General features: G+C 37.7%; 1 protein-coding gene across 1 annotated transcript; it reads left to right on the forward strand.

Annotated features, from left to right (window-relative positions):
- Positions 1–16,884: 16,884 nt before the first annotated feature.
- LOC145052014 (G-type lectin S-receptor-like serine/threonine-protein kinase At4g27290) lies at positions 16,885–22,391 on the forward strand. Its single transcript, XM_078999819.1, has 7 exons — positions 16,885–20,175; positions 20,260–20,403; positions 20,526–20,686; positions 20,779–20,989; positions 21,076–21,313; positions 21,393–21,543; positions 21,875–22,391. Exons 1-7 carry the CDS (start codon positions 18,891–18,893, stop codon positions 22,178–22,180), a joined length of 2,496 nt encoding a protein of 831 aa, XP_078855945.1. The 5' UTR covers positions 16,885–18,890; the 3' UTR covers positions 22,181–22,391.
- Positions 22,392–24,612: the final 2,221 nt, after the last annotated feature.

A 24,612-nucleotide genomic window follows, 5' to 3' on the forward strand; every position in this document is an offset into this window, starting at 1 on the left:
ATAGTGAAGTTATTTTTATGAAAAAATTAAAAAATACAAGAAAAGTTGAGTGCGATTTTGAAGTTAGAATCGATGGGAGATGGTTTGATCTTTACAATTGAAGATTAAAGGGTAAGAAGGGTAGAATCGGAATGTCAGGGTAGAAACAAACGCATGACTGACAAGATGAAAGAATATTTACCAGAGATACCTCGTTATCAACGGTGCCTCCTTCACATGGAATAGTTGCAACAATCCTTCCTTATCCTTTGCCAATGTTCGTCTCCAATTTAGGCGTAAGTGTGAGTGAAGACGAAGTTAGTCTTTAGGTATAACGCGAAATCGTTGGCGACCGACAAACAATCGTGCCTGGGAACTACATCCGCCATAGTTGTCACCGTCGTCACCACCTCCATCACATACTGGTGTAAGAATCGAGTGTAAAATTAATAATCTCAGGAGATGAAAGTCTAGATACAATCAGTCTGGAGCAATACCCAGACGTCGATTTCAATTGTTGGTGGCGTCGAGTACACTATAGAACACTTCCTCGACTACGCCACCAACATCGTCGAACATCACTCATGCAATCACTGGTGCTGCAGCGGCGTATGGCGGTTCAATTCTTCCGCCGATGCGAGGAGGTTTCTGGAAAGAAATCAGGGTGCGTACAGGAGAGGTGGTGTTGGGAGAAAAACTTGAGACACACTTGAACAAACGTTAGAACAAGTATAGTTGCGGAATAGTTTATCTCAAAGGATCATAAAAGCTCAACAATAATAATAAGTTAGAGTTAGATAATTAGAGAGTTAGGTGTGGAAATGTAAGGAAATATAAATGACCGCAGGTGTTATATCAAGTATACACATAACTTGATTCTTAACAAGGAATGCACTCAGACCAAGTTAGTAAGTGAGATCAAACTTAGTGATTAAGTCACGAATGACTTGCTCCGAAGAGAAGATATTCAGATATAGTAGTCTTTGCGCGTAAGAGAGATGAGAGCAGTAAGGTTAGATAAGAGATTTAAGATACGAAATGTTATCTGATATATTGAAGAGAAACATTGAGTCCTATATGTAGGCTCACAGATTACACATGTTCAACTATCTAAACGTAGCCATGCAAGGCATACTCGACAAAAGAAAGTTTTCTAAGTAAACAGATAAAGAGCTATACTAAGAATGCTAGATAGAGAACTGCGGATGATGATGACTTCATATGTGGTAGCTGAACTAGCTTGACTGCGGATCTTATATGATTACGGAAGGTCACGTTTAAGAGGGTCACTTTTATGTTTCAACAATTTCCCCCTAAGTGATCTCTTCAACTTGACTTCAGTTATCAAGTTTTAGGAATTTGATTAGAATCCACCAAAACTTTCTTACATTTTCTACCGAGGTGATTCTTCTTAAAATTTCTAACCTGACTTCGGCAGTTATGTGTTTGGACTTTTGAACTGCGGTTCGACAAACTTCAAGTTGCTTCCTTGTGAGACGATTCATGGCAGTCATAGGAATGAAATATTTAGTTTCATTGAGTTTCCTTTTGAAAATGACTCTGAGATCAGGGAACTTAGTTGCAGCCAGAGCTCTCTCTTGATAACCTTCAGTTAACATCGATGTGGGGTCAAGAGGTGGTAGGTCGAACTTCTTGGCAAGGACAGGGTGAATATCTACATCAATCTTTGCGAAGTCACAGATAGTTTCCCTTAAGAATATGATTGCCCTTTCAAACGCTATCTTCATCTTCAGATACATCTCTGCCTTGTTTTGGAACACCTTTGCTATCAGAAAGACTTCTTCTGGATTCATGCATAGGAAGTCAGCTTGGGTGCAGACGTAGTCCTGATTCCTTCTTGTGAGAGTATATTGGATGAAGTTAGCTTTCATGAATTTTCGGGGCTTGAAGTTCTTGACTGCGGATGGTCTATCATTGGACCAGATTTTCTCTATTGAGGAAGCATGTTTAGCATGGAATCGATTGAGTCTTTAGAATTCCATAGGCAGTCTCTTTTGATCAGGTAAACTGCGGTCAAATTGCTCAAATACCGTGAAGTATTTTGCATTGGGGGATATTGGAACATCCCAGTAGCCGTCATATGGAGGTTCAGCAAAGGTAAGGTAGGCTTTGTAGTCATCATCTAATAGTCTGCGGTGCGGATTGATCCAAGAATTGACTAAGGATTCATCCATGGTGATATCGAATCCGTTTCTCTCCAGATTAGTTCAACAAACTTGGCTTCTTTCTAGTCTGTTTTCTTTTGTTTTGTTGTGGGAGAGTCAGTTGAGTGTTCGGATGACATGTTGGATGCTAAATCTTTGAAGTGGGGAGGGGTCTCAGGTCGCTTGGAACTTGATTCTTGAATGATTTCTTTTTACGGTGGGGACTAATGTTGTGGAGGAGTTTGATGTTGCGGGGGAGTTTGATGTTGCGGAGAGATTTGATGTTGTAGAGAGATTTGATGTTGCAGAGAGATGCCGTTGGAATTGTTGGAATGATGGTCTTCATCACTTCCCCCTCTTGAGGAATGCAGAGTTGGGGATTCCTCAAGCCATTGCCGAAGACCATCGACTTTATTACACACAGTGTCGAATTGAGCCTTGATAACATCAGCCAGTTGTAGATTGTTCGGAATAGTGGTGTTGAAAAGCAGTCGATGAATCTCCTTGGCAAGTTGAAGGATCTCAGGACCATGAAAGTTTGAAGACAGAGAGCGTCGAAGACCGTTGATGGTAGATTGTAGGACCGAGATAGTGGAATCATAGGCAGTATGAGTTTCCTCTATCAGCTTCTTCGAGTGAGTGGACTGATCCGCAATGACTGCTTGAAGTGATGCCTTGATTGCAGATACTTCAGAGATGAGGCGCTTCGCAGTAGTCATAAACTACTGATGGTCAGCCTTACGACTTGTATCCAAGGAACGAATTCCCATTTTGACTTTTAGAGAAATTCGCTCAGCAGCCAGTCGTTCACGAGTTTCCAATCTTTATATTCTTTCAATTAAGGATTGCGGTACTGGAATATCTTCAGGTTGCGGTTGTGTAGGCTTCACCGCGGCAAGAATCTGATCTACCTTTGCTTGAAGATTTAGAAATTTTTTTCGTGAAACAACATTCTTTCTTTTCTTCTTTTTCCCTTTAGGCTTAGAGGTGGAGTGTTGAGAACCACTTGAGGCTTCTTCTTCATCAAATATCATTAAATCATCATCAAAATGAGCAGGTTGATTTACCTCATTTAGATCGAAGTCATCAAGGCCGGATGTGGGAACGGAGCTAAATTCGATTGCAGTACCATCTTCTTGAGAGTCTCTAACACTTGGAGTTGGAGGGGGCTTTAATTGATTTTCACCACCAGGAGTAGTTGCGTTGCAGACCGTTTCAACCATCTTGGACAATCACTCCTGCTCTTTCAAAATTGTAGTTACGGTATGAGCGTTGTTAATTGCATCTGCCCAATACTTTGCCACCGTTTGAATTTCTAGTTGTTTCTGTTGAAGCTGCTTGGTCTGTCGGTCCTTCCTTGCTTGAAATTCCCTACGGAAAAGTGGCATATTTCTTTGCTTCACCTTCATTGCTTGGCTTGTATGTACTCCATGAATCATTGAGATCAATATCGTCAATTCCTTGAAAACGCACCGAGGTGTCCCTCGGGTCCACCGTTCCTTGCATAATTATGCTCATCGTGCCTAAACCACTTGGAAAGGATGGAAGAGGAGTAGGATTTCCTAAGCTTCCTCGGTCTCCTTGACCCGTGGTCAATTCTGGCCTCAGCTCAGTTCTGGCAAGGGCGGAAGAATTGCCCTGTGGTTGGGAAGGTGTTTGAAGGGTATGGGTGATAGATAAAAGGATGGATGTTCAACTCCTCAGGTGTAAAGAAATGTAGACGGGAAGCCCTGGAGACCTTAGGGCGAGAACCAGTTCCATCCCCTTGGGAGTGAGCTGGGGGTTAGTGTCCACGAGTAGGTGAAACAGACACACTTTCTGTGTCTGAGTAGAATTAGATGGTTGTATTGAATGGGTAGGTGGCCACCCCAAGGACTACCGGAGCCTTTTGAGAGGCTTCGGTATCTATGCGGTCACGCATTTGGTCTGTAGAATTGGTTTTTCTTCTCTTTAGAATTGCAATGGGTCGCACATCATCAGAATCATCATCTGATTCATCATTTGAGGGCACAATTGTTTTGAGTTTTCTTTTCTTGGAAGGTTCAGGGTTCTTCGAAGCATCATTTTTCTTTGGGGTTCCATGTTTCTTAGAGATGTTGTGGGGGCCTTGGTTGGCTGAGGCAACCTTCTTGACTCTCTTAGATAAGGGCACGTTGAATAGTGTAGTAGAGGATGGGGCCGCGGTACTATCAGGATTGATTGGTGCTTTTGTGGTTTGTATGTTCTGGCTAGGTAGAAGCGGGGTAGGAGGGTATGGGTCAATACCTTCCGTAGCCTCTAAGTGATCTGTGACATCATTGGTTTTGAGTCCAAGTGACGATAGTATGTGGACTGGTAGGTGTCTAATAGGTCCAAAAAGAGATTGATCTTTTGAGAAGTTGTACCTTTTAAGATCTTTGGTGATGAAGAGATTGACATCATTGCCCATGCTCAGTCCTGAATCAGCATGAAGATCGAAGATGCATAAAGACTAGAATCTTGCAAAGGTAAGTTCGGTAGGGCTTTCTCTTGGACTTTCCTTGGGAATGTACTGCAGGAAGTCATACCATAGAATCTGACCATAGTTGATATTGTGGCCAGTGAAGATGCTCCAGACTAGCTCTAATAGCTTGAGCCCCATGTTATCAGTGCCTCTGGTCCTACCAAATAGACTGCAGATTACGAAGTGGCACACGAACTGCCATACCGCAGGCAGCTAATTCTTCTTGAATTCGCCGACACCTTTCAGCTTCTTTTGGTAACCCATTTGGTATAGTGCAGACAAAATATCAGTTGTGCTTGGAGTGAAGACCTTGGTTGAGGGATGAACTAACAGATTAATGGTGTTGAGAAACTTTTCTTTGGTCAAAATAACCAAAGAATTATTCACCAAGTTCAGATGCACCTCGTGAAGGTTGTTAAGAGGGCGATATGCAGAGAAAGCACATTTGAAGAGGGTTGAGAGTGGAACTACGTCGGTGAAGGCATCAAACGGGCCAAACAAAGGATGGTTTGACAGGAACTTGATCATCAACTTGATTGGATCATTGTACAACGAGTGTACATCGAACACTGCCCTAAAATTGCTTGAGGCAATCGTTGGCATTTGATTTCTTGAGGTAGAGTCTGAACATGTTGGGTGAACAGAGATAGATGCTTTGGAGTGTTTCTTTGAGATGCCAGATTTCACCATTTTTAAAAAGTTTGAATAACTTGCAGGAAAACAGATTGCAAGAGTATGATGAAGATGAAGTTCGTCTTGAGAGTTTTCAGAAAGCATAAACCTTTCTTGGGAAGAAAAAGAGGGTTTTATAGTGGTGGAATTAAAACTTAATTGATTTTACCCTAATTTGATTTGGGTAAAAAAACATTTGGTTTTTTTTATTTGGATGCAATCCCAGCCACAGATGATTTTATGAAAAGATTTATTTTAATCTTTTATTATTTTTTAATTTTCCAAAAGCGGTTGCATTTAATGAAATGTCAGTCCCTAAACATCACGTCTGAAGAACGTGTGGTGAGGGAGTTAATCCGTTGTATAAAGGGAGAAGATGTAACGGATTTGATATCTTGGGGTAATAGGAAGAGACAGTTTAATGAAAAAGATTTCTTAAAAAGAAATTTTTATAGAAAATTGTTCTTTTTGTCATCATGCCCAAAATAGGTCTGACAAAAGATTTATTTGAAAAGCAGAATTGAAACGATTATATGCTATACCAAGAATGTTTTTTTAGAATGTTTTTCTTATTTAATGAAGGATCATTAAATAGCACACAATGTTTCAAGAATTTTTGAAATAATTGAGAAATTGGGACTTTATTGTTAATTGAGACTTCATTGCAGATTGATGATTAGATGAATGCAGTAGAAGAACTGAGGAGAGTACGTGAACAAAAATTAGTAACAACAATCAATAAGGACCATTGAGAGATAGATATGATATATAGTTGCGGTGTAAGAGGGATACTGCGGTACATAGAATATATTGCGGTACATAGGCTACGCCAAAACTATCTGTCATAACTAAGTCCAATGAGGACCGCAACAGAGACCAATGATGGTCTGCGGTACCTCTCAATTCAAAAAGAATCGTGGGTCCAGATTCATCATTCCTAACATTTGTAAGAGACTATTGAATTTTGTAGAATCGAGTGCTTTAGTGAATACATCAGCAATCTCTTCATGAGTATTGACAAAAATTAGTTCGATATTACCTTTCAGAATGTGGTCTTTGATGAAATGATACTGTAGCTCAATATGCTTTGTCTTTGAGTGATGAATAGGATTGTGAGAAATCGTTATAGCACTCTCAGAGTCACAACAAATTGGTATCTACAGCATTCTATATCCATAGTCCATAAGTTGTGTTTTCATCCACAAGACTTGTGAACAACAGCTGGCTGCGGCCACATATTCAGCTTCTGTAGTAAACAATGATACACAACTTTGTTTTCTTGATGACCAGCTGACGAGTCTTCCACCCAGAAATTGACATCCACCGGAGGTGCTTTTTCGATCTAGTCTGCATCCGGCATGATCTGCATCAGTAAATGCTTGTAGGCTAAAGTCATTTCTTGAGGGCTACCAAAAGCCAAGATTCTTGATGCCCTTTAAGTATCTTAGAATCTGATTGGCTGCGGTCATGTGTGACATTTTTGGATTAGCCTGGAATCTTGCGCATACACCTATTGCAAAGACAATATCTGGTCGGCTGGCGGTGAGGTACATCAATGAACCAATTATTCCTCGATAAGTTTTGTGATCTATGGATTCACCGGTAGGATCATCAGAGATTTTATGTCCGAAGGCCATTGGGACCTTTGCTGAGGAGCAGTTGTCCAGAGAGTACTTCTTTAGCAGTTCAGAGGTGTATTTTTCTTGATGAATGAATATTCCTTGCGATATTTGTTTGATTTGAAGACCCAGAAAAAAATTAATCTCTCTATTCATGCTCATTTGAAATTTACTAGTCATGAGCTTTGCAAATTCATCCACCATTTCTTGATTTGTGGATCCGAAGATGATATCATCCACATATATTTGTACTAGCATAAGGTGATTACCGTTTTCTTTTCTAAATAAAGTAGGATCAATCACTCCTCTTTTGTACCCTGATGAGACAAGAAATTCTGTGAGAGTCTCATACCATGCTCTTGGATCTTGCTTCATACCATAGACTACCTTTTCAAGTTTGTAGCAGTGATTAGGAAATTTAAGACTTTCGAAGCCAGGAGGTTGCTGAAGATAAACCTCCTCTTTTATTTCACCATTGAGAAAAGCACTTTTCACATCCATTTGATGTACTTTGATATTCTTGTGAGCTGCGTATGCTAAGAAAATTCGGATGGCTTCCATTCGTGCCACCGGAGCGTAAGTTTCATCATAGTCAATACCTTCAAGTTGACAATGTCCCTTGGCAACTAGCCTTACCTAGTTTCTGATGACCGCACCAGATTCATCCAACTTATTCTTGTACACCCGTCTAGTACCAATAATAGTGTGACCTTGCGGCTTCGGAACGAGTTGCCACACTTTGTTTCTTTTGAATTCGTCTAGTTCTTCTTGCATTATGGATATCCAGTCTGGTTCTAGTAATGCTTCATTGATCGTTCGGGGGTCGGGGCTCGACCGAGGGCATAAATGCTGCATAGTGACAATGATCAGATAAATCCCTAGAGGATCGAGTCTGGATACCTGCAGATGGGTTGCCGATAATTTGACCTAGTGGGTGGTCCTTCGTCCAAACGTGTAGACGGGGTTGCAGATGATCAGTAGCTACGGTAGAGGGAATATCTTCAATATTGAAAGATTCTTCGATTGGAGACGGCAGTTCCCCCTGGATTTGAGAACATCTTGCGGAATCATCTTGGACTGTAGGAGCAAGAATTGCATCTTCTTGTGCGATTGGAAGAGGTTCCCCTGGATTGTTGGAATTGTGAGAACTCTTGGGTCAGTTCTGGTGTCTATATTTTCTATGTGTTCATCATCTGAGTCTGAAGAAACATTTGATGGTTGAAAACTTCTACGGAGAGGGACTGGAGATACTTCATCTAATACTGGAACCTCGACGGTTTTCGTATGATCCGGAGTTGAGTTTTCCCCCTCAACTGGCGAGGTGGAAGTATTAAGCGACACATCATCGGATAGCGTAGGTCCAGATATTTCAGCATGTTGCATTTGGGCTTCAGGAGACACAAGAATCTCAGAGAATTTGGCAGTCTCTATTGGATCGAAGAGATCGTCATAGTTAACTTCAACTATGTTCAATGGACCCGTAGAGTCAAGAATATCACATTCAAGAATTGTTTTAGTCTCGATGGAGGGAGCAGTGTTGCGAACATAATAATCATCGAATTTTACATCAAAGCTTTCGATTATTAGTCTGGTACGTCTTATGAGAACTCTATAGGCTACCTTGTTTGTTGAGTAGCCAAGGAAGATGCCTTCATCAGATTTTCGTGCAAACTTGTTGAGATGATCCTTTTTGTTGATCACAAAACAGTTGCATCCAAATATGTGAAAGAACCGGACATTGGGTTTTCTGTTGTTAAGGCCCTCATATGGTGTTTTGATGAGACGTTTACACACGATGTTGCGGTTCTGCACAAAGCATGATGTGGCTACTGCTTCGGCCCGGAAGTAGAGGAAGATTGGCAGAATTGAGCATAGATTTGGCTGCTTCTACCAGAGTGCGGTTTCTTCTCTCTACTACTCCATTATGTTGTGGTGTGTATGGAGCCAAGAAATTGTGACTTATGCCCTTGGACACCAAGAAACTTATTATATTATGATTAGTAAACTCGGTTCCATTGTCACTGCGGATGCGACGTACTGGAAGTTTGATTTGAAGTTCTATTTCCTTGATGAAATTGATGAGTGCCTGTTGTGTTTCTGAATTGAGTTTAAGAAAGAAAACCCATGTGAAACGTGTGAAATCATCTACTATAACCAGTATGTATTTCTTGCCATGAAGACTGGCTACGGTGGATGGACCATAGAGATCAATATGAAGAAGTTCCAGTGGTTATGAGATTGAGGAGTCGATCACAATAGGATGGCTTGCTTTGGACTGTTTGCCACACTCACATGCAGGGCAGAGAGTGCCAGTATGATACTTCAGAATAGGGAGACCTCGGACAAGTTCCCTTGTGACCAAGTTGTTGATATACCGGAAATTGAGATGAGCAAGCTTGCGGTGCCAGAGCCAGCTAACTTTAGATATGGCTTTTGATAGAAAGCATAGCTACGGTTTCCCAATGATCAGAGAAACATCTAGATGATACATAGTACCTTCTGATTTGGATTTGATCAGACAAGTGCTCCTATCACTTGTCATGATGTAGGAAAATTGATTATCAAATTCAACCCGATGACCTTCCTTACATAGTTGTCCAACACTGATGAGATTGTGTTTTAGACCTTCCACATAAGCGACCTTTTGTAAAGAAAAATTTCCAGTAGTAAGAACACCATAACCTCGGATAATCCCATTCGCGTTGTTGCCAAATGTGACGTTACCCCCATTACAAATAGGCTTGAAATCCCGAAGGTACTCTAACCTTCCGGTCATGTGCAAGGAACAGGCACTTTCGATCAACCATTCTTCTTCTTGGTCCTCCTTGCACAAAGCCTAAGAATTAAACGGTCGGTTTGGGCACCCAAACGAGTTTGGAGCCCGGGGCAACATATGAATTCTTAATTGATGCATGATACAAGGTTGCAGGGACAAGTTTCGTGCCAACTTTTAAACCTAGTCCTGGGTGTTTGAGATTTTTTGGAGTTTTGTGAGATTGAGAAAAGTTGCGAGGTTTTTGAAAAGGGAGAAATTTGACATGAGAAGAGATCTTTTTACACTGACATTTGCAAACTGAATTTTTGTCATTTGTTTTGACATTTTGTTTATTCAGTGGTCTCTGTGAGAGAGTGTGCTTGTGACCAGTCCGAGGATTGTGAGGTTTGATAGTAGGATTTGAAAAAGCAGAGTTTGTAGGTGTGAAAGCATGTGTAGACCTTTTGAGAAGTGATTTCTTAAAATTTTCATGTAACTTTAAAAGTGTTGGAGTTGGTAAAATACTTTTCCATTTTGAATCATCTAAGGAATAGATTTGAAAACCATTGCTTCGAAAAGACTTTACTTTCTTTTGGGTAGTGTGAGATGAGTTTGGAATGGATTTAGAAACTGTACATTCCTTTTTCTTTGTTTTCGTGACTGCAGAGATTTTGGATAGATAATTTGAGAAAACAGGTTTTTTTGGACTCCTAGACTTAGGAATTTTGACAAATTGCTTTTGTTTTGAAAGATTTTCCCGCTTTTTGCCATGGAATCGAATTTCTTCTTTGTAAGCTTTTTTTTTGCCTCAGTTTTAGGAGAACCGCAGTCGGTGATATTGAGTTGCGGTTTCCTTGAATCAGCTGGTAATTTCGAAAAATGAGGACTTAATTCAGCCGAACTGGAGAGTTCAAAATTCAGGGAACATTGACCAACTTCAAAGTTCTTGATTGGTAATTCATGATGAATTGGTTGGATGGTCACAATACTTTTGACTAAGGTTTGCGGTTCGAAGCCTTGAACAACCACATAATAAGTCTGAGTGGATACATTAGTTGGACAATTGATGGAAGGTAGATGGATAGACTGAGGTTCTTGACTGCAATAAGGGATATTGCGGTCTGACGGTAGAGATGGGAAGTCTATTGAGACTTTGGAGCCTTCCAAAACAATTTCCTCATCAGCAATTGATGAATTCTGAGAACTAGGAAGAATTATGCTATATGTGGGTTTAGAGAATTCGGGAAGAATTTCTTCGATAACACAATTGTTACTCAGATCGTGGAGTCGACCAAAGTGAATTTTGATAACTTCAGGAAATGTTTTGTCATTGACCGGAAATGTAAATTTTCGGTCCGGAGGAATGTACGGACGATCTTTATTGAATCGGGATGATGAGTCTGTTGCGGTAGAGTACCCATTGGACCAACCCCAATTGTAAGTATTATCAGTTGTTCCATTGTTAACAAGATTTTTGATGGCTTCACTTTCATAAAACAGTTTTTCTATTAAAAGATTTAAGCGTACAATTTCACTCTGAGCTAAATCTCTCTGATTAAAATCTATTTCTAACTGTGTTTCACTCAACATTCTTGCATCTTTCTCTAAACTTAAGTCCTTTCCTAACATATCCATTTTCATTCTTTTGTTGTGCAGTCGTCCTCTTACGTGAAACATCTCCTGGGACGCAATGTTCTTCTCATCTAATGCTTTGTTATAGTCTGTAAGGACGACAACACGTGTGTCATTAAGGTTGTCTATAAAGGGCTGACAATCATGCATGTTATAATTTAGAGTTTGAATCATAAATTTTACCTGTTCGACAATGCTGAGTTTTTCATCCTTAGCCACATAGCAGTAGTTCGTTTTCATCTTTGTAGAGAAATCTTCATCGGCAGTTGCTATCATACAAATCTTCCCATTTCCTTTGACGCTGCTGATGTCCTCATCTTCATCCCCAGAGGACCAAACTTGATGATCTCTCTTTACCTGAGCAACATATGCTCTTCCTTTTTCTTTTTCCTCCATTTCCTGAGCCATTCTGAGATAGAATGTTCTATCTTTTACAACATTTGCTTTGTAGTCTTTGGCAAAATGATTCTCTTTGTTGCACTTGTGACATATCACAACATCACTTTTTTCTTCTAAGGGAGTACCGGAGTCAATGGTTTGGATCGGCTTCGGTGTTTCCTTGGGTTGATTAATTTGAGACTGCGATGGTGGGTGAGTGTTTTTAGGGAAATGGGAGTGATTGTTTTGAGAGTTAAGGTTTCGGTTGAAGGGAGGTTTTTTATACTGTTGATTCTTTCGGAATGAAGAAGGTGGTAGTCGGTTGAATTGTTGGCTGACAAGGGCGATTGCATTTTGAAATTCTTCTTCGTCGTCATACTCTGAGTCTGCTTCATATGACTGCGGAGAGTTGTCAAATGTTGCGGAGTATGATTGAGAGTGAGGAGATTGTGTGACGAGGGCAAGTGGACCACCGAGGTCTGCACAATCTTTGAGTACCGTAGATTCTTGGGCTTGCAGTTCACCATAGAGCTTATAGAGAGAGAGAGAGAGTGAATTTTTCTATCCCCTTGAACAATCATTTTGGCAGTCATCCAGTGTCTTCTTAAACCATTAAGAAACTGAAGATTTGTCTCATGGTTGCTTCGGAAAGTGCCAGCAATGAATAGCTTAGTGACTATCAGATTAAACCTTTTAAAGGAATCTTCCAAACTTTCACCCGCATGAGCTTTAAAGTTATTAAACTCATTGAGTGCGGTAGTAAGTTTTTTGTCTTGAGCCTGTTCAGTTCCTTCATACAGGTTTTTCAATACATCCCAGATCTCCTTTGCAGACTTGCAGCTTATGATTATGTCGAAGTTGTCAGGCGCAACTCCACACGATATCTCATAAAAGGAAATAGCGTCATTCTCCATTTTGTCTAGATCATCTTGGGTGGGACGATTTAGTGCAGGCTGACCACCTCCTAGTCTGGTTGTGGCTCCATCAGTTTGTATTGGAGTAAGAACAGGAACGTGAGGTCCTTCTTCAACAGATCTCCATACATCTCTTCCAAGTCTCCTTAAATATCTTCCCATTCTCTGGGACCAGTGGTGATACTCATTTGCCACAAGTATCAGTGCTCCATTCGAACCACCAACACTGTTTGATACATTGAGAGATAATGCATGTGCCCTTTTTCTTGTTTTTTTTTTCAAGAAATGAGCTTTAGTGGTATAGAAGGCTTTTTGAAAATCAAATTTTTGCTTCAAAAGGCAACCACTTTGGCTCTGATACCAATTATTGAGAGAAAAACTTGAGGCACACTTGAACAAATGTTAGAACAAGTATAGTTGCGGAATAGTTTATCTCAAAGGATCATAAAATCTCAACAATAGTAATAACTTAGAGTTAGATAATTAGAGAGTTAGGTGCAAAAATGTAAGGAAATATAAATGACGGCAGGTGTTATATCAAATGTAAGGAAATATAAATGACAGCAGGTGTTATATCAAGTATACACATAACTTGATTCTTAACAAGGAATGCATTCAGACCATGTTAGTAAGTGAGATCAAACTTAGTGATCAAGTCACGAATGACTTGCTCTGAAGAGAAGATATTCAGATAGAGTAATCTTCACGAGTAAGAAAGATGAGAGCAGTAAGGTTAGGTAAGAGATTTAAGATGTGAAATGTTATCTGATATATTAAAGAGAAACATTGAGTCCTATATATAGGCTCAAAGATTACACATGTTAAACTATCTAAACGTAGCCATGCAAGGCATACTGGACAAAAGAAAGTATTCTAAGTAAACAGATAAAGAGCTATACTAAGAATGCTAGATAGAGAACTGCGGATGATGCTGACTTCGGATGCGGTAGCTGAGCTGGCTTGACTGCGGATCTTGTATGACTGCAGTAGGTCAAGTTTAAGAGGGTCACTTTTATGATTCAACATGTGGGTTGCGGAAAGTGGTGGCTGATTTGGGGTAAAGACCGATTAGAAGGAAATCTGAGGTGGAGTGCCTATCTAAAGGATCGAGAAGCATCGAATCGATTCGGTGATGGAAGCTAGATTATTTTAGGCGGTGGATAGTTGAGATTAACCAAAATCAGGTGGCGGTGGCAACGAAAGTGAGAGGAGGCGGTGGAGGTCAGAACGCAAGCAGGGAAAACATACCTGGAGCAAGTAGAAAATGGGTCAGTGTGGACCGGTGGTGAAGAAGAAGCGAGAAGCGGTGGAGACGAAGACTGAGAACGGAAGGGTAATCGAAGGTACTGGAAACGATAAGACGATCAAATCGAGACAGGGTCACAACAGCAATCCAAAGCTGATAGAGCGAAAAAAAGGTGAAGCAAAATGTGAAGAACACGTGTCCATAAAGAATATACAAAATGACATAAAATGACCCCCACAAAAACCAATAACAACAGAGACAGAAGTGAAACCACACCCATAAATAGGGGACCCATTCTGCCAAAAGTTTTGGAACTTTACTATTCCTAAGCATCGTCCTTCTTTTATATATATATATATATATATATATATATATATATATATATATATATATATATATATATATATATATATATATATATTCGAAAAGCTTAGGAACTTTACTGTTCCTAAGCATTGTCCTTCTTTTATAAAAACGGTTCATATGTTTAAAAGATTACAAAGTTACAACAATAGTCCCTGTCTAATAGAAAATTTGTAGATTATGACCCCGCAACGGGATAATATCATCCCAAGTTTATTCATAAGTAAAGATTACTAGAAGTGGATAATGTTTTTAGGTTGATTGGTATGGGGCTAAAGCGGCATGGGTGGCTGATTTGGCCACCTCGATGACGTTGAGACCTATGGAACACCGCCCCCATTAGATGCCAAGTTGCTTTTCGTTGCCAATTCGACATGCCTCAATATGGAAGAATTCAAAATTTTACCTTTTTAAACGGTCGAATGGAATAAAAAATTATATTTTTTTTCCTATAAATATAAAACAAACCACACATATTTTTTACATACAACTCTTAGCTTTCTTATATTTTATACAAATTTCGAACAAATTTTTTTATGGATTCGTTCGGCTCGTCCTCCGAAGATGATGATATGTTCACCACCATGATGTACAAGTATAGCACTAATGAGTTATTAGAAGAAAATATAGCTCCTCTACAACAAGAAGTGTCAGGTTAAACAAAAATCGCGAGGAAGGACACGAACATATACCATGTATTGATGTATCATAATGCATAACATGGTAGTGAAAGATAAATGACGAAATATTACACAATATATGTCAATAGAGTCCTAACACATGCAGTTTCAACCAGGTTCAACGAAATATTTGCATAGAGTCGTTGATATTCAAGACACACAATAACACAAACAACTTTGACAGGATGTTGTAGATCATGTCTACGATGCTAACGATGATGACAAATAGTGTATTTAGAAAAAACGATTATCTAATTTTTTTTGTGTTTGTAATGTTTTTTTTTCAATTTAAATGATATGTTTTTTTAATATTATTTAATTTATTTTTATAACTATTGAAAAAATAAAAAATAAGAAAAAATGAGACACTCGTAAAAAATAAAAATAAAAATATGTCATGAAAGTTAAAAGGGAAAAATGACTTATAAGGGTAACCATGTTTCAAACTCGTTCAAAAAACATCATCCAAGTTTAGTTTGTTCAAAAAATATCATCTAAGTAAGGCCTTTGTACAAAAAACACCAACGAACTACATATTTTATTCAAATGTCACCCTTATGGTAACCGATATTTGCCGGTAAAAATTAATTAAGGGGAAAAAATACATGAAAATGACTCAGGAGGGTAACTATGTTTCAAAATCGTTCAAAAAACACCAGTTTGGACTATTCAAAAAACATCATCCAGTGCTAACAAACTATATGTTTTGTACAAAACCACCAACAAACTATATGTTTTGTTCAAATGTTATCCACTGCTAACCAACCCTTGTAGGTTAACGGAAGATTTGACCTAATTATTAATGGCATGACATAATAATTAAGGACATGAGATTAGTTGATACATTCCTCTTTTAAAAATCGATTTAGGGCTTCTTCATAAATGAACAACCGAAATTTGTGAAAACAAGGGGATAAATTCCCATAAGTAGCTCAAGGAAAAGAATTTGTGAAAACTAGAAGATGCATAATAGTTTGCAATACATTCCATTTTAGTAGTGACCTGTATCTAGGTAAAACGCAAACAAATAGATTTAATCACACTATAAATTAGTATAAATATTCATCAAGACACAACGGGCACATTACAAATTGACATACATATTCAAAAAAGTATATTGCTCAAGATTGTTATAATACTCATAGAAAATTCTTATATATATATATATATATATATATATATATATATATATATATATATATATATATATATATATATATATATATATATATATATATGTTCAAAAGATGAATCACATAACCAAGTAAATATATAGGAGAAGGACATGATAAATGTTTCGGTTAAAGTTACCATTCAATTGGGATAAACTTCAGACTCTTTGTCAGAATTAGTCTTCATAGTTGATGTCAAAATTCAAGAAGGACGCCCACATACATAAGGGTTTCTATCATCAAATAGCTTATGTATCTTTGAAATGTGTAAGCTTTAGTTTGAAATCATCGATTTAGTAGAAGAAGAAATAATGAGAGGAGGAGAAGAAGTCATCGTTCATGAAGAAACCCTAAATCGATTTATAAAATATAAATATATCAATTAATGTCATATAACTGAATGTTATGCCATGTCATAATAATTAGGTGAAGTTTTCCTTTAACCTGTAAGAGTCGGTTAATATTTGGTAACATTTGAGTTTGAACAAAACGTATAATTTGTTGGTGTTTTTTGCATAAAAATTTTATTTGGATGGTGTTTTTTTGAACATATCAAACTTAGATGATGTTTTTTGAACAATTTTAAAACATAGTTACCATCCTTAGTCATTTTTTTTTGTTTTTTTTAATTAATTTTTACTAGTAAATGTCAATTACCATAATATGACATTTGAAAAAGGTATCTAGTTTGTTGGTAATTTTTATACAAAAACATTATTTAAATTATGATTTTTGAACTGATCAAGCTTGAATTGTGTGTTTTTTTTTAACGATTTTAAAATATAAAAAGTCATTTTTCCAAATTAAAATGAAGAGAGGATGTGGTGACCGAGTATGCGAGGGAGGCAATGTGATAAAAAGGAAAAGTATAGAGAGAAGGACCACCTCCACAAGTGAAAATCTTGATTTTGTAATCGTGCTTTATCATCTTAAAATGAGAATTGATTTTGTAATTCTGCTTTAATCTCGAAAAACACAAAGAACTAGAACGATGATCTTCCCTTTTATGCTCAAACTTCAAAGTTCTTTCAATTTGTTCTTTAGTACGAGGGGATTTCATATGCACATCAGAATCGATGCAAATGCCTGCAAGATCCCGAAACTTGTGATCTATTTCATACATAATTGAAGCATTGATTCAAGGGTTTTGCATGGGACATGATGAACGGGAATCCCAATTTCAGATCAAAGTTTATGAAGATGGAATTCCCAATTCCATGGAGGAAGCATCGCATCAAGACTGATTCTCTTCATATCTTTCCTCGATTACAAACTCATACTCATGTTCTTACTCTTAGGTACGCTCAACGGCCGCTTGATGTTTAGCAATTTCAACGTTTTCTGGAACTGAAACGTTGTTCATTACGGATTTTGAAAATTGAAAACCTACTATTGTTATAGTTCGAGATTGACTGTATATATTTGATTATTTTAAATGAAAAAACTTGAACGCCTTTTGCTTCCTCCTGAAAGCTTTGATTTATATGAAGTCATTCCTGTCCATTTATTATAACTTAAATCCCAATCCTTATCCAATTCGGCTGCTTCCTTTTATGAAGGTAACAAAATCCATACATTAAAAGATGAACAATCTTCATCCATGAGCATTCCACATTATCCTTGATATATTCTTTAATCAAGGATCACCTTTTTGACTTAAACCAAGGAAGATTCACACCCCCTCCTTCGTTTGAATCACTAACAGTTTGTGCCAACCCGCAAAATATTCTTGACATTTATCTTACAGAGACACAAAAGGACTTGCCTCAACATGAAGAAACTCATGTAACATAACAAACTTTAGATAACTCTTTTTTACTTAACAAAGACTTCCAAATGACTTCCATAACTGTTTACAAATTTGACTTCATTTATTTTTTCCCTCCATTTTCCCTATTGAGAGTTGTCAACATGATACATAGCGTATTGAGGACTTAGCAAAGCGTTTATGGATAAATGGGACATGGACCAAAGAGGGAGAAAGAGGTCCATGTTATTTCACGTTTTAAATTATCCAGTTTAATTGTAAAATGACTAAAATCACATGACTTTCCTTCAAAATCACGTGATTGATGAAACATTTAATTTTTGAAAATTTGACTAAGCACTTTTCATGTTGCTTACTTCCATTTCGTGTCACAAAATATTTGCAAGGAGACACATTTATATTTACAATCTTTAGATGAAGAGTTGACAATAAACCAGCAGAAATACACAAACACTAACTACCATAAAAGCAATTACTTGACCCATAAAAATGGGTCCAGGTGGATGTGGATGTGAATGCAATCCATGACCCGAAAACCAACATATTATGATCAAGATTCCTCATATCTTCTATATCATTAATTACTTTCATCAAGCTAGCTTTCGTCTGCAATCTTTGTGGGGCTGAGGGGACATAAGTTCTCCAAAAGTCAAGAACAAAGATTGTTTGACTGAAACCCCTTATTATATGTACTCTCTCTACCCGACTCCACATTGCCTTACAACAAAACACTTCCTTTACCTTCCTTTATCTGTCTTTTATGATCAGTTTGATGCTTATCTATAAAAGATGTTGATTCAACATAATATGCTATCCTCATTTCCTATTTGATTAGTTTCAGCAATCATGTTGTGTACAATCAGCATTAATGTTTCATCATCTAGTCAGGTACAAGAAAGTTATACAATGCTTCCGCTGTTTTCCATGATAGATGTCATTCTCCAAGTTTAAAACCTCACTTGTTACAAAAACGAAACTTTTTTTGCTTATTGATTAGCTTCTTATGCAAAAAGTGTTTGGACCCACAAACTGGGAAAGACCGATTTGATTCCATAGTTCCTAAAGATGGACTCACTAGATACAAAAGGGTTCTTTTTGTTCATCTTACACCTCTCCCTTTCCATTCCAATCGTCCTTTCCGTTTCCCTTTCCATTCCAATCGTGTATGCTTGGAGTGACACAATCACTTCAGCTATTCCATTGAAAGACGGAAACACCATAGTTTCCTCTAGCGGACTCTTTGAAATGGGATTCTTCAGTCCCGGGATTTCAATGAACAGATACATTGGCATATGGTACAAAAATATACCAACAAAAACCGTTGTTTGGGTCGCGAATAGAGACACCCCTGTTCCTAACAAATCCGGTGTTTTAAAGTTAACAAATCCCGGGATTCTCTCCATTTTAAACGACAAGAACACGATCATCTGGTCTTCAAATACCTCAAGACCCACAAACAATCCAATCGCACAGCTTTTAGATTCCGGGAATCTTGTTGTGAAAGATAAAAATGATGTCATCTGGCAAAGTTTTGATTATCCCGGTGATACCCTTCTACCAGGAATGAAGATTGGGAAAGACTTAGCGACTGGGCATGAGAATTATATCACATCATGGAAAAGCGATGATGATCCTTCTAAAGGAGATTACACCTTCGGATGTGATCTTCGTGGGTACCCACATCAAATTATTAAAAAAGGGTCGGTAATCCAATACCGAAGTGAACCCTGGAATGGAATTGATTTCGGTGGGATTTCCGTCCTCCCACAGAATGCAATTTACAAATTTGATATGGTTTTTAATCAAAAACAAGTGTTTTATAGTTACAGAATGATAAACTCTTCCATGATATCGAGGTTGACCATGAATCGAACCGGTGTTGCACAACGTTGGGTGTGGGCTGACCAAGTCAACGATTGGGTTGTTTACTTTTCTATCCCTACACCTGATGGTTGTGATTTGGTATGTGGTGCTTATGGTAGTTGTAGCACTAACAGCTTCCCGAAATGTGGGTGTTTGGATAAGTTTGTGCCAAAGTATCAAAACGAATGGAATGGGGCAAATTGGTCAAAGGGCTGTGTGAGAAGGAAGGCGTTGGATTGTAAGACTGATGGGTTTGTGAAGTATACAAATCTTAAATTGCCGGACCCACAAAATTCGTTGTTTTATGGGAATATGACACTTGTGGAATGTGAGAAGTTATGTGTGAAAAATTGTTCTTGTATGGCGTATGCAAATATTTTGAAAAAAGGATTCGGGTGTTTGATTTGGACGGGTGATTTGGTTGATATTCAAGCAGCTCCATCTTATACTTCCGAGATATATATCAGGGTAGCTTTTTCTGAATTAGGTAAGACGATTTTAATTACAATTTTTTTTCCAAGTGTTTTTAACTTACTTTAGTACTTACAACTGTTTTTTAATCTGTTGAAAGGTGTTTCAAGTTCTCTAAAGAAGAAGAAGAAGAAAATAATTCCATTGATCATAGCATTAGTTAGTGGGGTGTTGATAACCTTGGGTCTGGTGTTCTTTATTTGGAGAAAATGGATTAGGAAGAAGTCGGTGCCCAAGGGAGAAGGTAAGCAATTCAACACTTCATACTGCAAAAGAAGGGTTTATGTCATAATTTAGCAACCAAAGTCCAAAACCAACTATTTTGTATATTATCGTGGTTCTCATTTAGTCATTTTAATGTTGTAGATGAAGATGTTGGAAATGATACTGATCAACTTTACACCAATGAAAGTCAGAAGGATGATCTTGAGCTGCCATTGTTTAATTTATCAGAAATAGCAAAAGCGACACATAATTTTTCGTTTAAGAATAAGCTTGGAGAAGGTGGCTATGGGCCGGTTTACAAGGTGAGAATTAGCATACCTTTTAGTTTTTTAGATATAATTTTACTTTATTGCACCCTGCATAATAAGTTGAACATCTATATATTGTGATTCAGGGTGTTCTTCCAGATGGAAAAGAAGTGGCTGTGAAGCGACTCTCAAAGACATCAAATCAAGGGCTTGATGAATTCAAAAATGAAGTCATTTGCATATCTAAACTTCAACATAGAAATCTTGTGAGGCTTCTTGGATGTTGCATTCAAGGAGACGAAAAGATGTTGATCTATGAATACATGCCTAATAAAAGCCTCGATTACTTCATATTCGGTTTGTTTCTTTTCCTTTTTATAATACTGCAATCAACTTAATTTTAATGTGGATTAATTGGTATATTATTATATTAATAAATATAGATGAAAGCCGAAGAAAGTTACTTGATTGGGGGGAGCGGTTCAACATTATGAATGGAATTGCTCGAGGGTTGCAGTATCTTCACGAAGATTCAAGATTAAGAATTATTCATAGAGATCTCAAAGCAAGCAATATTTTGCTTGATTTTCATATGATTCCTAAAATATCCGATTTTGGGATGGCAAGAAGCTTTATAGGAAACGAGACTCAAGCAAATACCATGAAAGTGGTTGGAACTTAGTACGCATCTCTCCCATAATTTTCTTATTTATTTGTTTTATTTATTTATTTATTATATATTTTTATTTTCATTTTGTAGCGGTTACATGTCTCCGGAATATGCAGTTGATGGAGTTTTCTCGGTAAAATCAGACGTATTTAGCTTCGGTGTTTTGGTGTTGGAGATTGTTACCGGAAAGAAAAACAGAGGATTCTTTCACCATGACCACCATCATAACCTTCTTGGCCATGTAAGGGGACTCTTCTAACTTTCTTCAATTAATGGGCTGAATGGGTTAAGTACCTAATTTGGATAGCTATATATGACTAACTTTGACAGAAAAATTTCATGCATTATGCCAAAAAAAACCTGGCTTAATGTGTTCAAAACCCAACCCTTTAATAGAAACATACTTTTTGTCTATAAAACACTACATCTTGAGACACAAGTCATTACCAATTCAGCTTGCATCTTTTTAGGGTAAAGGGTCAAACAGGTCAACTTTTTAGGTTATATCTATATGAGCCCATATTGACATAACCTGGTTAAAAGATTACGACATTTTTCTTTTTTGGTTGTAGGCATGGATACTTTATCAAGAAGGGAGGTGTGTGGAGCTAATTGATGCGAATTTAAGTGACTCGTGCCATTTATATGAAGTGTTGAGATCAATTGAAGTTGCTTTGTTGTGCGTTCAAAGAAATCCGGAAGATAGGCCGAGCATGTCTTCGGTGGTGGTGATGCTGAGTAGTGAAAGTGAATTACCACAACCGAAGCAACCTGGTTTCTTCTACACGGAGCATGACCCTAAAGATGACACGTCATCTAGCACCCATGTACCATCTTCAACCACTGCAATGACCATTACGTTAGTGGATGGTCGGTAGATGAATGTAAAAGTTGGTTGAATATATCATATATGTTGTTTTGTAATATGTAATGGAATGATCTTTATGTTAGTAAATGTACGTAAAATTATAGAGTAAGCTATAGAAGTGGTCCCTCTTTTATGCTATTTTCTTTGGATTGGGTCTATGAAAGATTTGTGGAGGAAATCAAAAACTACTTACAAATGAAATCAAAATCCAGATAAACTGACACCTGCTTCATCCCTCATCACTGTCCTTCTCTCTCTATTTTCCCTTTTGTGATGTTGACCCTCACTCTATTGACTACCAAAAAACTCCCTACATCCATCGATCTTAAGCCTACCTATGGCAGCGGCAACGTCTTGTTGGTCCTCAATGACATATGAGCCGGGTAGTGACGATGCGGTCGATGTGTTAGTACGAGATAATATCTTTTGTTGATTCAATTGATATTTAGATGGAAGCCACAATCATAGAGGTGGTGGAAGGGCTTCTACGAGGAAGAAGGAGTCGACGACGACCGATCGTGAATAAAGGGTGGGTTTGGGGATGTTTGGGATTTTGCTTATTTAACTCACTAAACTATTTTTATAAAAATGTTTATTAGTTTATGTGGTGATAGAAGTAGAAAGTTATAAGTTGATAAGTCATTTTTTATGTTTGGATAACCTTACAGTCATTTTAGGTGAAAAAGTTATAAACACTTTTCAAAAGTTGTGTTGTAAATTTTTAAAAACACATTTTTAAGGTTAGTAAAAAACTGTTTTCAAAAGCAAATTTTTATTTACCAATTACTTTATTAAACTTATTTACCTTTTGAAAAGTTAATAAGAGGACCAAACACTCCCTTAAGTCTACTTATTTAAGAAGCTTTCTAGGAAAAGAGACACAAGCAAATAGAATGGAAGTGGTTTGAACTTGGAACTTAGTAGGCATCTCCAATCTTTTATTTCATTTTCAAATATGTTATTATTATGTTTTTTTCATTTTGTTATTTATTATAGTTTTATTTTTATTTTGTAGTGGTTACATATCCATAAGAATATGCAGTGGATGGACTTTTCTCGGTAAAATCAGGCGTACTTAGCTTCATTGTTTTGGTGTTGGAGATTGTTACGGAAAGAAAAACAGAGGATTCTTTCACCATGAATACCATCATAACCTTCTCGCACATGTAAGGGGCTCTTTCTTTCTTAACTTTATGGGCTGAATGGTTGAATATTTGAAATAGATAAGTTACATCACAACAAATAAAGAAATATTGTCCCTAATTAATTGGGTTAATGTCATAAAATAACAACCAATAACACAAAATTTGTTCTTTAAGCCACTTATCTTTTACTTTTATTCAATAGGCTTTTAAAGTTTTTCCGAGTTCCCATTACACGATTAAAGTGCATTTTAATTTGGTAAATTTCTCGTACCGGATGTCACAATGGATGCAATCTCAACGTAGTGTAGACCTAAATGAACTAATTTTGTCATATTGAATGCCAAGGTGGACGCAACACAGGATTATGTATCAATTTAGTCGGTTGAAATCTATCTCAATGGAGTAATAAGAATCCAAAAAAAAACCTTTAGTGACCTATTGAATACAATTAAAAGATAAGGGACCAAAAAAAAACAAATTGTTTATCTGTAACAGCCCAAATTTTTGCAAAGAAAATTTTTCGTTTTAATTAATCAACCGATTACATATTCCATAAGTTTTCAAAACATTTGTTTCCAATTCACATTCATTACATCAACGTTGTGTTCTTGTGAAATCATCAGAGAGTCCCCAAAACTTCCAAAAGAGAGGTAGAGTACACGTCATGTCATCACGCCTTGCCTTTGCCCTTAGGCTCCGAAGTACCTGCAACAATCAACAACCTGTAAGCGAAATGCTTAGTGAGTTTCCCAGAGCATACCACACACAATCACATATCCTGATAGCCATAAAGCTACACACATAACACATAAACCATGCATACTTAAAATCTGTAATAGTGCCATGGGCTACCCCACATGGTCTTTACCTAGGACTGCCATGGGCTACCCCACATGGTCTTACATCCAGTGTCATGGGCTACCCCACATGGTCTTCACCTAGGACTGTCATGGGCTACCCCACATGGTCTTACATCCAATGTCACGGGCTCCCCCCGGGGTCTTCATACAACATGCAATCTCATAGCAAAGCAAACACAGAGTATCTAGCACATCTACCATAATCACATAATGGGCCGGCCTTAGTGCCTTAGACCCATAGGTATGGTGAGAAGACTCACCTAATACGAATGCTGAACTAATACTTTTTCAACTGGATATGCCCCATGAACTGCTCCAACTCACTACCTAAAAGTGACATATAATACCCAGTCATTAACCTTAAAGTCCGCCCTGGTCCACTTCAGTTAGGATCAAGTCAAACAGTCCATGTTGACCCTAACTCGCCGAGTACAACA

The sequence above is a fragment of the Lactuca serriola genome, chromosome 5 (assembly GCF_051521515.1).
Source record: "Lactuca serriola cultivar US96UC23 chromosome 5, Lser_US96UC23_V15, whole genome shotgun sequence".
NCBI lineage: Eukaryota > Viridiplantae > Streptophyta > Magnoliopsida > Asterales > Asteraceae > Lactuca > Lactuca serriola.